General features: G+C 49.5%; 1 protein-coding gene across 1 annotated transcript in view; it reads right to left on the minus strand.

Annotated features, from left to right (window-relative positions):
* KIF6 (kinesin family member 6) overlaps positions 1-12,523 on the minus strand; it is a 392,667-nt gene that overhangs the window by 88,061 nt on the left and 292,083 nt on the right. The window contains exon 14 of the mRNA XM_061146073.1: positions 1,165-1,273. Coding sequence (XP_061002056.1) covers positions 1,165-1,273 — 109 coding nt within the window. The remainder of the gene's footprint in view (positions 1-1,164; positions 1,274-12,523) is intronic.

Consider the following 12,523-nt stretch of genomic DNA (forward strand, 5'->3'; position numbering starts at 1 on the left):
CACTGGACCACTGGGGAAGTCCCTTGTGCCTATTTCTTTGTAGCATCTGACACCACTGACAACTTGTTTCTGGGAGCCATTTCCCCTCTTGGCTTTCCGGCTGGTCTTTCCTGGTGGTTCTCCTCTCTTCTCAGCTCCCTCCCCTTCTTTCTTGAAAGCTTCCCCTAAGTTTCTACCCTCCAGGCTCTTGTACTTCGGCCTGTTTCCTTGAGAGAGTTTGTCCCCTTCTCATACTTCCTTGAAGCATTTATAAACATATGATTCTCAAACCTGGAGCTCATTTTAATTCAACAAATACTTTTTGAAAATGTTCTGTGTGCTGCGATGCGGAGTCACACATGATGTCTGAGAGTTCGCAGTCTAGAACCCTCTCTTTTAAACTCTAGGCCCACATGTCCAGTGGTGTTTTCTGTTTGCAAACTCTGTTTGGAGCTTGAGGACATGCGCTGAATTCAGGCATTAGCTGCAACAAATGATGCACCTTTAAGCTTTTTCTGAAGGGTCCAGAGCACAGGCTTTGCTGGACAACCTGTCAACAAATGGTGCTGCCTGCTCTCCTTCTGGCCGGGAGAGGTGTCTGGGTCACAGGACATGCGTGTATATACATGTCCTGTGACCAAGAAGTACTGGGCAGCTCTCCAGAGCCGCTGAGGGCCTGGAGTTCTAAGATGTGGCGTTTGGTCTGTGTTGTTTAGTCACTAAGTCATGTCTGACTCTTTTGTGACCCCAAGGACTTACAGCCCACCAGGCTCCACTGTCCATGGGATTTTCCAGGCAACAATACTGGAATGGGTTACCATTTCCTTCTCCATTTGGACTGTAAGCACTTTATTCCCCCCTTGCCTTTGCAGCAGTGAAATAGCGATAGAGTCCCAGGCTGCTGGGAATTACTGTCAGATGAGAGGACTGTATGCAAAGTGCTGTTGTATACAGCCCCTGTTCTGATGTTGCTGATGACCCAGCTGTACTGGGATAATGAGGCTTAACACATGGAAGAGAAGGGTACCAGGCTGGACACAACTCAACCACCGTGAAGCTGCACACACCCTGGGCCCTTCGCTCAGAAACCGGACTGGGCAGATGAGAGAGGGCAGAGCAGCAAGTTTTCTGGAGGCTGGCCCGGCGAAGCCTTGGAGGACCAGCTGCTCTCCGCGGCGGCCTTACCTCTGCTTCAGAATCTGTTTGTTGTCTTCGATGGTAACGCTGTCAGCATGGTCCCTCTTGAAAATCTCAAAAGCCTCCTGGCGTCCTAACGACATTTCCTCTCTCATCCCTGTTTGGAGACACAGGGAAATGGCCTCAGTGACGGGATGGCGGTCCCATTAATTCCGTTGTCACTTTAGTTAGACCTCAGAGTCAAGCCTGGCTCTGGAGGCCCACAGCAGAGAGGCTCCTGACCAGGAGGTGGCCCCAGGCCCTTCCAGTTGGCCACTGCCACCCAAGGAGGAGGCACTTCCAGGGAACCCGCTGTAACCTGCGGGGCCTGAGCCGGGGCCTCCTCGTGACTTGCGGGGCGGAGTCTGGAATGTCTGGTCAGAGGAAATGAAAACCAGAGCCCCAAGCCTTGGATGGCTGGGGACATCTGCCAAAGCACTTTTGGCCATCATTCGGGGCCACGTTTCTCCCCATTCTCCCGTTCTGCCCCATTTGGGTTTTCTGTTAAATTTCACCCTGAATTTTCAGGCATCCATTTAAAAGAAGTATGGTCCCAACTGAAAGACTTAGAATCGAGAAAATTCTACCCTGAGCCTCCATGGAAGAACCCATTCTTGTTTCCTGGGTCTAGCGAGGGACCCCAGTTCTCACTCCAGAGTGAGGTTCTCAATCACAAGACCCACGGGTGGACGGTGGTGGAAGTTCCTCCTTTACAACTAACTTCAATCTCCTGGGTCCCTGGAGCCACTACCAGCTGAGTAGGGTGGCTGGGCCCTGCTTGGTGGGGCCAGACTCTGAAAACAGAATCAGAACAGCCAGGACCCTGGGAGTGAGCGAGGGCATTCCTGCCCTGAGGCCTCTTCCTCGCAGCCTCTCAGGGTGAGGCTCTGGGCAGGTGTGGGGCCCATGGTGAGAGCTGCTTGCACAGCTGGGTTTTGGATGAATCTATGGAGTCGCTTTCTGCCCGTGGTTCCCTTTGCTGTATTTTCATCCACTTAACTCTATCTTTGAAGCCCTGGCTGCGTGCCGCCACCTCCGTGGAGCTTGCCGTGAGCCCCAGACTAAACAAATCCTCCCTCTGCTGTTTCTAGCAGCGCGTCTGTGACCTGCACAGCCCAGCAGACACTGCCACCCCACGTGACAGGCCTTTCTCGTGCAAAGCACGTCTCTCAGGAGGAAGAGATAATATGTTTCCTGAGTCCCCAGTGTCTTGTTCAATGTCTGGCATTTAGAAGGTATACAACATATGTCTGTCAAATGAATCAGGTCAGGCATGAACCAGGAGGGATGCAGAACCTTGCTCTCATTGCCATGGGAACCGGGTCCCGGGCTAGAGGGGCTCGCTTGGGGTACGAGAGAGGTGTATTCATATGGACCACGTGCCACATCTCCTTTAGCCTAGAAAAAAACCCATGATGTTCCATCACCCAGCCCTGGGGTGAGGCACTGGACCAGCCCATCTGACACCAATTTAATGATTACTGTTGATAAAAATAGCACAGCAGAGAATGTCTGAATGGTGAGGCACAAGACACCCCACCCTTTTCCAATCAGAAGCAAATGGGCTCGTCTCAGTCCTGTCTCCATGTCTGCCCTGCACACTCCCGAGTTGGGTGGGTCTGAGCCATGCTCGGAAAGATGAGCCCTGATGCGTGAGGGACATTAGCCGGAGGGTGCTTTGGCCCAGCAGAGCCCGCCAAGAGCCAAAGGATTCCTTCCACACTTTCCACCTCTTCCACTTTTCCACTTTCCATGGACCCTAGTCCATGCCCGACTCTGACAGTGTATGCCCTTTTACTGCCTTACTTTTATGATTTATCATCTGTAGGAATTGTTTTAACCACAGAGGGGAGAGGACTGAATCTCTCTGGACTGCTTGTTGGAAAAGACCCTGATGCTGGGCAAGACTGAGGACAGGAGGAGAAGGGGGATGATAGAGGATGAGATGGTTGGATAGCATCGCTGATTCAATGACATGAGTTTGAGCAAACTTGGGGAGATGGTGGAGGGCAGGGAAGACTGGTGTGCTGCAGCCCATGGGGTCGTGAAGAGCCTGACATGACTGAGCGACTGAACTGCAATCGGGTTGGTGAGAGGGAAACTCCACCAAGACCACGCTTAGAACCCATCTGCCTGTGGGATCCCTAGATTGCCTCCCACCCAGGGGTGAAGAGAGGGCCTTCACCAGCCAGAGGCAGAGGAGGTGGAGTCAGGGTGGAGGGTTGTCCAAAAAGCTGTAGAGGAGAAGGGCTCGTGGCCTTTTCTCTCCCAGGCTCTGTGCTCTTTTGGAGCCAAGAGCCCAAGGTGACTGCTGGGTACGGTGAGGCTTCTCAGAGCCCGCGGCACTGATATGGTCGTAGGTCCCAGAAGAACTTATAATCAGCGGATTCCCTGAGGGATGGAGGGGTCCTGGCAGGAGGGAGCAGGAGGGACAGGGGACACACAGAGGTGATAAGCCCAGAGGGTAGTTTGGGAGCATTTTGCAGAGAATTTGGAAGGTTGTGTTAAGAAAATTTGGGGCTGGTGCCATGACATATTATACACAAATCATCAGTTTTCAGAGACTAGAAATTTAGTTAAGTAAACATTATGGGATAGTTCCGCTGGAAGTATTTGACACTTTCGGTGGTTTAAAAGGCACTTGGGGTCCTGCAGTACCGTGGCTTATTGTCAGGAACGTGGGGGACTGATTTTCCTCCAGCTACGGTGGAGGAAGATTCTGGGACTGGAGTTCTCTGATGGTGATGACCTTGGGTGAATGGGCACGAGTGAGGGCTGATGGCTCCGGGAGGTCAAGGTGAGGTGGCGAGGATGCCCGTGGACCAAAGGCCAAGAGGCAAGGCCAGGCCTGAAGCCTCTGGGGGCTTCACGGCTTCGCCTAGAGGGTGAGGCTGGGTCCACAGAGAGGGGCGTGTGGAAGGGATCCCACAGGCAGCTGCAGTGCGTGATCCTGGATCCTCCTCTTGTCCACCTCTGCCGGCTCAGAGCCTTTTGGACTGTGCTGATAGACCAGCTCTCACTCCAGTTTGGGGTCAGCCACAAAGTTAAGATAAAATAAAAAAGCATCTTTTTTATTTACAGAAGATATAGCCCCACCCCCTTTTCCCTCTCAGAGTTTAGAAAACAGCTCTTTATGGTCTGGCGACCTCTCCCCGCTCAGTGCTGAAAAGAGCAGGAGCTTCTCACCTCGCTAATGATTTATTTATTCTCTCAACAAGTATTTATTCATCTTAGGTGCTGTGCTAGGGATGTGACAGAGAGATAAGCTGGAACAAGAAGATTAGATCTATTGATCCTTGCCCTTAAAGAGTTCAAAGTTCAGTAAGGGAGAAAGGTGAACAAATAATTACAAAAGAAATCGCTGCTTTCTATAAGGCAGGCTTAGGTCTGGGAAACACGGAGGGAGGGAGGGCGGGCTAGGTCTGTCAGGGGGAGCGCGGACAGTCCTGAAGATGGAGCAGCACTTGTCAGGTGGGGAAGTGGAAGAGATCCCAGGGAAGGAAGGGGCAGGAGGATTGTGGATTAAAAGAGCAACTAGAACCTCCATACTCCATTGATGTAGCTGCATCAATTTACATTCCTATCAACTGTGTAAGAGGGTTCCCTTTTCTCTACACTCTCTCCAGCATTTATTATTTATAGGTTTCTTGATGATGGTCATTCTGATTGGTACGAGGTGACACCTCACTGTAGTTTTAATTTGCACTTCTCTAATAATTAGTGAAGTTGAGCATCTTTTCACCTACCTCTTGGCCATCTGTATGTTTTACAGACTGTGATACAGACTGAAGGAAGTCAGAAAGAGAAAAATAAATATTGTATATGAATATTAATGCATATATGTAGAATCTAGGAAAATGGTACAGATGAACCTATTTGCAAAGCAGAAATAGAGACACAGATGCAGAGAACAAATGTATGGACACCAAGGGGGGAAAGCAGGGTGGGATGAATTGGGAGACTGTGATTGACATAAATACGCTACTGTGTATAAAATGGGGCTTCCCTGGTGGCTCAGCAGTAAAGAATTCCCCTGCAATGCAGGAGATGAAGAAGACTCAGGTTCAATCCTGGGGTCAGGAAGATACCCTGGAGGAGGGTATGGCAACCCACTCCAGTATTCTTGCCTGGAGAATCCCATGGAGAGAGGAGCCTGGTGGGCTACAGTCCATAGGGTTGTAAAGAGTAGGATATGACTGAAGCGACTGAGTGAGTGAGTGATATATAAAATAGATAGCTAGTGAGATCTTACTGTATAGCAGAGTTCTCTGTGGCAGACCTAAATGGGAAGGAAATCCAAAACACTGGGACATATGGACACACACGACTGATTCACTTTGCAGTACCACAGTAACTAACACAACTATTCTCCAATAAAGTTTTTTAAAAAAAGGGCAACTGGATTAATATCGGTGGTAGTGCCACTTGGTAGGAATTAATTTTATGCATATCCAATGCTAATCCTGGTACCAAGCGCTTTCTTAAAGATTATCCCAGTTAAACTTCTGTGTGATCCCTGGTCATACTTTTATTTTACAGAGGAGGAAACTGAGGCTCACTCAAAGAAATGGTTATAAAGGGGGTAAAAAATTGCCCAGCTTATATAGGAAGGTAGTTCTACTCTTAGGTCAGTTTTTCCAGGGAAAAGTATGCCGGATAGAGAAGGCAGGTGCTGGGCTCTGAGTGACCTGGTAGCAATAGATTTACCTACGAGCTTGTAGATGATACTCTTATTAGTGCCCATCTTATCTAAAATTCTGAATTCTTTTTTTTTTACAGTATCATTGAAGAAACAGAACCACAAGTTCTGTTTACTCTTTGCATAGTTTGCTTCATATTAACAAATATGTTCTATTGGTATTTCTAGAGTTGTGAGCTCCAGGAGGGAGGGGATTTTTGTCAGTTTGGTTTGTTTCAGTAGTACTAGCACCTGGATACTACCTGGCACATCAGTGGAACTCAATCAAATAACTTTTTTTTTTTTTTTTAATATTTTTTTTTTATGTGGATCATTTTAAAAGTTGAATTTGTCACAATTTTTTGCTCCTGTTTTTTTTTTTTTTTTTGGCTGAGAGGCATGCGGGATATTAGCTCCTCGACCAGGGATGGAACCTGTACCCTCTGCATTGGAAGGCAAAGTCTAAACTGCAAGACTGCCAGGGAAGTCCCAAATATCTTTTGAAAGAATGAATGAATGTTTTAGATGCTTTATGCTGTTCCTTTTGGAACAGCACGCTGTGATGTGACGCAGGAGAAGCAAGCACCCACTGCTGCTGCTCCCTCCACCATCAGGCTAGGGGGGTGGGTCCATCCACTCCATCCTCTGAATGGTATGGTTTCACATTGGCAGGTGGATTCTTACCACTGAGCCATCTGGGAAGCCTGCATGGTGTGATTCCAGAAATTCAACACCATCTTCTCCCCAGCGTATCTTACCCTTAGAGATGAATTCCATCTCCAAGAAGCTTTTGTTAAAAATGCAAATACTCTTACAGGTATCTATTTTAGGGTTAGCCAAGAAAAACTCCGTCATTTGTTGACAAGTAGCTAACAGGTCTTACAAGGAGGAGATACAAGATGGTGTCTCGGGCTGGTGCCAGAATTGGTGTGGGGCTGGAGGGAGATCTGAGCTTAAAAGGGATGGTACACTGTGACTTCTTCCCAACTTTGTTTAGTCTGTCAGACTCAGAGGTTTGTCAGTTTCGGCCCTCAGGAGTTCTGACTTGCCATGCCCCTTTAGAACTCTTAGGCTTGTTTCCTTTTAGTGGATTTCAACCAGAGGTCCCAGTGTGGAGTCCCAGAAAAATATAAATGACTCAGGGAAGCCTGCTGGCTTGCTGAATCACAGAACCGCTTAAAACCTAAAGGAGAGCAAACAAAACATCACGGGGTAGTATAAAATTTCAAACAAAACAAAGCAAGAAACAAAATTCCCCCCAAACCCAAAAGGACAGGCGTTTCTCAATCTCAGCCCCCGAAATAGGACATTGCAACTCTGGGTTGTGAGTTGGATGGAAAATATTTCCAAGTCCTGAAGGTGCAACCTCTTCTGGATTATGATACTTATTAAAGAGCACTGAGGTAGAGATGGCAGTCAACGAGGTGTCCTCAAAATTAGCCTTGGAGTTGGGTTTCTGAAAAGTTCCTAGGTACTGGTCTCCTACACATTTCTGAATGCTTCTTTTTCTTGCCAGCCTGAAATTTTGTTCCTTATTTTTCTACAGAATGCAAATCAGTATTTTTGGAAGCCCTCCCTGCCCCCAACCCAGGGTCCCATGGAAACCAAATGGAAAGAAAAAAAACATCGGAAATGGAGAGTTTATGCTGCTGCCATTGGGCCTGCTGTCTGATTTCCTTTAGTCTGGGGCCTGTGGGCCAGAGCTCATTTTCCTGGCTGCCCCCAAACAACCTACTACTGCTTCAGCTATTGCTTAAAAATTGACAGGAGAAAAATGATGGAGCGTTGTGTTCTTCACGCTGAAAAATGATTTGCTAGTCTGAGCCAGAAATATGTTTTCCTTGGGAAAGACATGTATTCGTGTGGTGCCTCACTTCTTTCTGACTGAAGAAGGAAGGGGAGAAAAGAAGATCAACAGGGAAGGAGGAAAGTGGGGTGGATTCCAAGGGGAGGGGGTTCGAGCCCACCGCTGGGGACTAGACACGGGAAAAGATGCAGAGCCCGGAGGGGACAGGTGGGCGTAGGCAGGGAGGAGGCCGGATGAGCCGGATAACCACACCCCCTGTGGCTTGGCGCAGAAGCCTTCTAAGCTGAAGGTAAGGGAATGGCTTTGATGCAGTGCTATGATGAACACCTACAGTACGTAGACCATGGAGGAGCACATGCGGATGAGAAGCAATAGGTAGGGAAAGAGTGGTTTCTTTGGTATCGAAGGTCCATATGCACTGAAATTTCTTGGTAAGTGTTGACTTAGGTGAAATAAACAAAAATGTGTGTGCACACATGCTGTGTGCCCAGTTGTGTGTGACTCTTTTGAGACCCCACGGACTGTAACCCCGCCAGGCTCCTCTGTCCGTGGAATTTTCCAGGCAAGAATACTGGAGTGGATTGCCATTTCCTCCTCCAGGGCATCTTCCTGACCCAGGGATTGAACCAGAGTCTCCTGAGACTCTTGTATTGGCAGGCGGATTCTTTACCGCTGCCAACACCTGGAAAGCCCATACAAAAATATCCTTACACAGATGATCAGAAGAGAATCCCACCCTCTAGTGTGTGGAGAAGTTAGCATGGATAGACTGATGGGAGGGAAAGGAATGAAGAATTGAGATGAAAGGAGGGACTAATCTATCAAGGTAGCAGCAGAAGCAGCAGCAGCATGAAACATAAAGGTCAGGAAGACCTTTGGGATAGGAGGACCTAGGGAAAAATCTATGGTCCAGCACTCTTGGGGGTGGTGCTTGGAACAAGGATGTCCCCAGGGCCATACAGAGGAAGTGATGGCTTCAGCCAGAAACTCGGGTGAAGGACACATCAGCATGGACAGCAAAGGTTCCTTTGATGCTAGACTACATGAACTCATGAGATCAGGAGGTGATTAAGAATGGACCACCTCCCGGAAAACCTAGACAGGACATCTGGGATACTGTTTTCACAGTCTTGCCCCGCCTGTGGGGCGGATGCTGCCATCTAGGAAGGAGAAGGGTTCCTGCAGTTACATGAAAGACAGAGATGACACGAATGTAGCCCCCGTGTTCCCACTTTCCTTCCTCACACCCATGGAAGACAGTGCTAAGCAATCACAGTGCCCTTTGCTGGAGAAACTAACTGTGGCCCTAGAGTTCTCAGTAGGGCTCTTCAGGCCTAGAAGTCAACTACCTGCGGCACAGAAGCTCTTCCTAGTCAGTTACCCCTGGCTCTTGCTGTAACAGGGCCCTCATGTTACTACCCGATTAAATGACAACTGCTAATGCTTTCATCATTCCTGTGCTTTTAGGGGAAAATAGTCGCCTTCTTCCATCACCTTAGGGATTGACAGGAAGGTAATCCTTGCCAGGGAGCAGCATCGAGCCCTGCATCCCTGAGAGCGGCGGTCTGGGAGGAGACGCCGAGGAGCCCTCTGTTCGTGTCTCCCCACCACCAGGGCGATGGAGGTCACCACAGGAAGCCGTGCCATGGCTCTGTTTACTTTGAGGGCCAGGAGCAGCTCATCTACAATTTGAGGGGTTGCTGGGCGGGCAGAGCAGGGTATGGAATCAAGAGGAGGAGGGGAAGACAAAACCACTTAGCCACGACCCAAGTGGCTGCAGATGTGAAGCCCAAAGAGTAGATCTTTTGGAGGGTGACCAAGGACACTTGCTTAACCTACTTCCCCCTTTCTGATTGACAGTTTCTGGAGTGGGTGGATGCCCCCAGAGGCTTTGGGGTCAAAAACCTTAACATTCAAACTGGACGATACCACCTGGGCTAGCGTCCTCGGATGAGGACTTGCCCTGGAGTTTCCTAAATTGCCACATGAAAGATGTCAAAGGAGAACTTTAATTAGTAGATTCTTAGGGGTGGCTTGGAGCAGGCTTGGCAGGGAGTGGAGTCAAGGGAAGATTCGAAGTGGAAAGAAAGCCACTGAAACCTTAGGAGACCCACCCAATGGTGGCACCACATCTAAATAAACCAAAAGGGCTCCTGACTTCTGGTGCCAGAAGTCACACATCCCACCAGCAGCCCTACCAGGGCCAGGCAGCACAGACCATGTGAGCTGGACGGGATGAAGGGGCAGCATGTGATGCGGGCTGTGTTTCCTTTTTGTCTTGGTAACCGGGGCTGGTCCACCCTCCTGGTGCAGCTGTGTCCTGGACGTGGGCCTCAGCAGGTGAGAGAAGGCGCCGTGTGCCAGCCCAGTGGATGGTCCTGGAGCCCCTGAAGGAAGGGCAGCTGCTTGAGCTGCCCATCTCCAGCAGTAACACAAAACCTCCAGACAGTGGTCCCGAAGATCATCTGCCGAAAACTGTCATTTTCCTAACCCAGGATCTCTGTGGTTTTTTTTTATTTTGTGAGTGTTTTTATTCAGGACAAAGTGCCCGTGTGGGCTGCTTAGAGAGACCTGTGGGCAGACGTGGGCCTGGAGTTTGGAGAGCAGCCTGGGTCATGTTGGCATTTCTGCGTTTTGGAGTTCACTCAGGAATCTGGAGGCCAGTGATGTTTCCATGAAATAAGACAGCATCCTGTGGCTTCTGCTGCCAGACTGACCTGGACCTATGGGGTCTTTTCCATCCATTTCAGTCCATAGCAGTGACAGCCCCCAAGGGCCTCAGTGTTTCATTCCACGCCCAATATTTGGACCAACCCTAGGAGGAAGGACGTGTGCTCCAGCCCTCTGTGGGTTAAAGGGCAGTTGACTGAGAGGCCCACTGAACAGAAAGGTAGCATTTCTCTTCAGTTTAGAGAGAGGCTCCAAGTTCTGAGAAACCTGAAAAATACTGAATTGCCAGAGTGATGTGTCTTGATCACTTCTAAAGGCCATGGCTAGCAGGGTTCTGTTGCCTGGATCCCACCTCGATGAGTTTGGTTCTCATGTCAGCCTGTGCTCTGGGGTCAGCAGTGGTTAAAGCAGAGTTTACACATCCTGATGTCTGAAAACAAGGCACATTGTCTATGTATGCCTAAATTAGGAACCAACTCCACTCTAGTCTCAAATTTATTTTGATACATTTTGAAAAGATAATTAAAGAATCACATTTTAGCCTAGTAGCAAAATGCTCTTTCCCTGAAATGCATGTAGGTTTAGATAAAATTCTGTCTCCCTGGCTTGGAAACAAATATAAGGCAAAGTGGAGTTTAGATATGTGCTCATTCCTTGGGGGAAAAAAGAGGGAAAATTATTTTGTGTGTGTGTCTTCTGTGTGACAGGCATTGTTTCATAGCTCACAAATATTAACTCAACTAATCTTCACAATAACTCTACTGGTGGTGGTGGGGAGCTAGTGCTGGCTGAGAACTCTGTACTACATGCATTATATATGTCATCTCATTTAATTCTGTCAACTAGGGAGTGTGGGGCCCACTTTACAGGTAAGATAACTGAGATTTGAAGGAGATTAAAAAGTGACTCCAAGACAACAGTTAGTAAAACGATAAAGCCATAACTCCATCCCAGGTTTGTCTGATTCCAAACACTTCCCTGTGCATATAGCATTGTGAGATGGAAATCATTAGCCAAGCAGAATTAATCTCATAAGCACCAGCAAACCACCGTGGTTAGACTGAGGGAGTCAGGGGTGGCAACAAGAAAGAGGCAGATTGGGGAGGGCTGGAATGTGGACTGAGAACCATGGAAAGCACGGTGGCCGCTCAGAAAAGCTGGAGATCTTTGCGAAGGGGGAATAGAAGGCCCCAGGTGGCTGGGAGGAGTCGCTTCACCTGGGGCCTGCGGGGTGGGGTAGAGATCAGAGGTGAAGGGCGGGTTGGCTGACCTGCAGTGAAGCCTTGTCCTTCTGCCACAAGGACTGTGCAAGTTAGCCTGCTGTGGAAGGACCAGCTAAGTAGGTATCTTTCCCTCATCTTCACGGAGCTTGTGCGCAGAAGGGTCTCCACCATGAAAGGCTTTGTGGACTGAAGACGGTTCTGTTGGACTGAAGCTGGGGAGGATGCTCCAGGAAAGAGAAGGGGCAGGCTCCCGGTTCTCCGTGTGGACTCCTCAGAGACTAACCTCCCCACCCCAAATCAGCAGCGGTTGGGAAAAAGAGGTGAAAAGGCTCCAGGAGGCCGTCATTTCCCCTTTGACTTCTCCACATCCTAACTGACGCGTCTCTGGAAAGCATCTCATTGTTTACATGGAACATCTGTTTGTTCACTTAGGCGGGGAGTCAGTCGGTGAAGCGGACCATCTGTTAACAAGTACCGAGTGTCTACTCTATTGACAGCCCTCTCTCCCCTGGCTGGTTACAGGCAAATGGAGGAGCCACTGCTCTTGGCCTCGGGACGCAAAGCACTGTGGGGCCACGGGGATGTCAGAGCTCATGCAAAGAAGCACCAGAGCGCGGAGACGGAGGGCGGATCAGGTGGTGTGGGTGTTCGCCGGGGTCCGGGGGGCCGTGGTCAGACTGCAGAGGGGCTCTTGGAGGAATGTTCCTTCTGGGGAAGGTGTCAGAGGAATGAAGAGGAGGAGAGGGAAGAAAGGAGCTTGGCCTGGCACAGAGCCTGACAGGGAGGAACTTGGGGTGTGGGTTTCCTCTGGCTATGGCGGGACTTGGGGCCCAAGTGACCTCTAGGGGTGGACGCCACACTCCTGGGGTGTGGGTTTCCTCTGGCTATGGCGGGACTTTGGGCCCATGTGACCTCTAGGGATGGACACCACACTCCTCACTGGTTCCCTGCTTGCTCAGGCAGCCCCAGGCAGAGGCCAGTGGGGTTTTC

This window comes from Dama dama, chromosome 7 (assembly GCF_033118175.1).
Source record: "Dama dama isolate Ldn47 chromosome 7, ASM3311817v1, whole genome shotgun sequence".
Classification (NCBI taxonomy): Eukaryota; Metazoa; Chordata; class Mammalia; order Artiodactyla; family Cervidae; genus Dama; species Dama dama.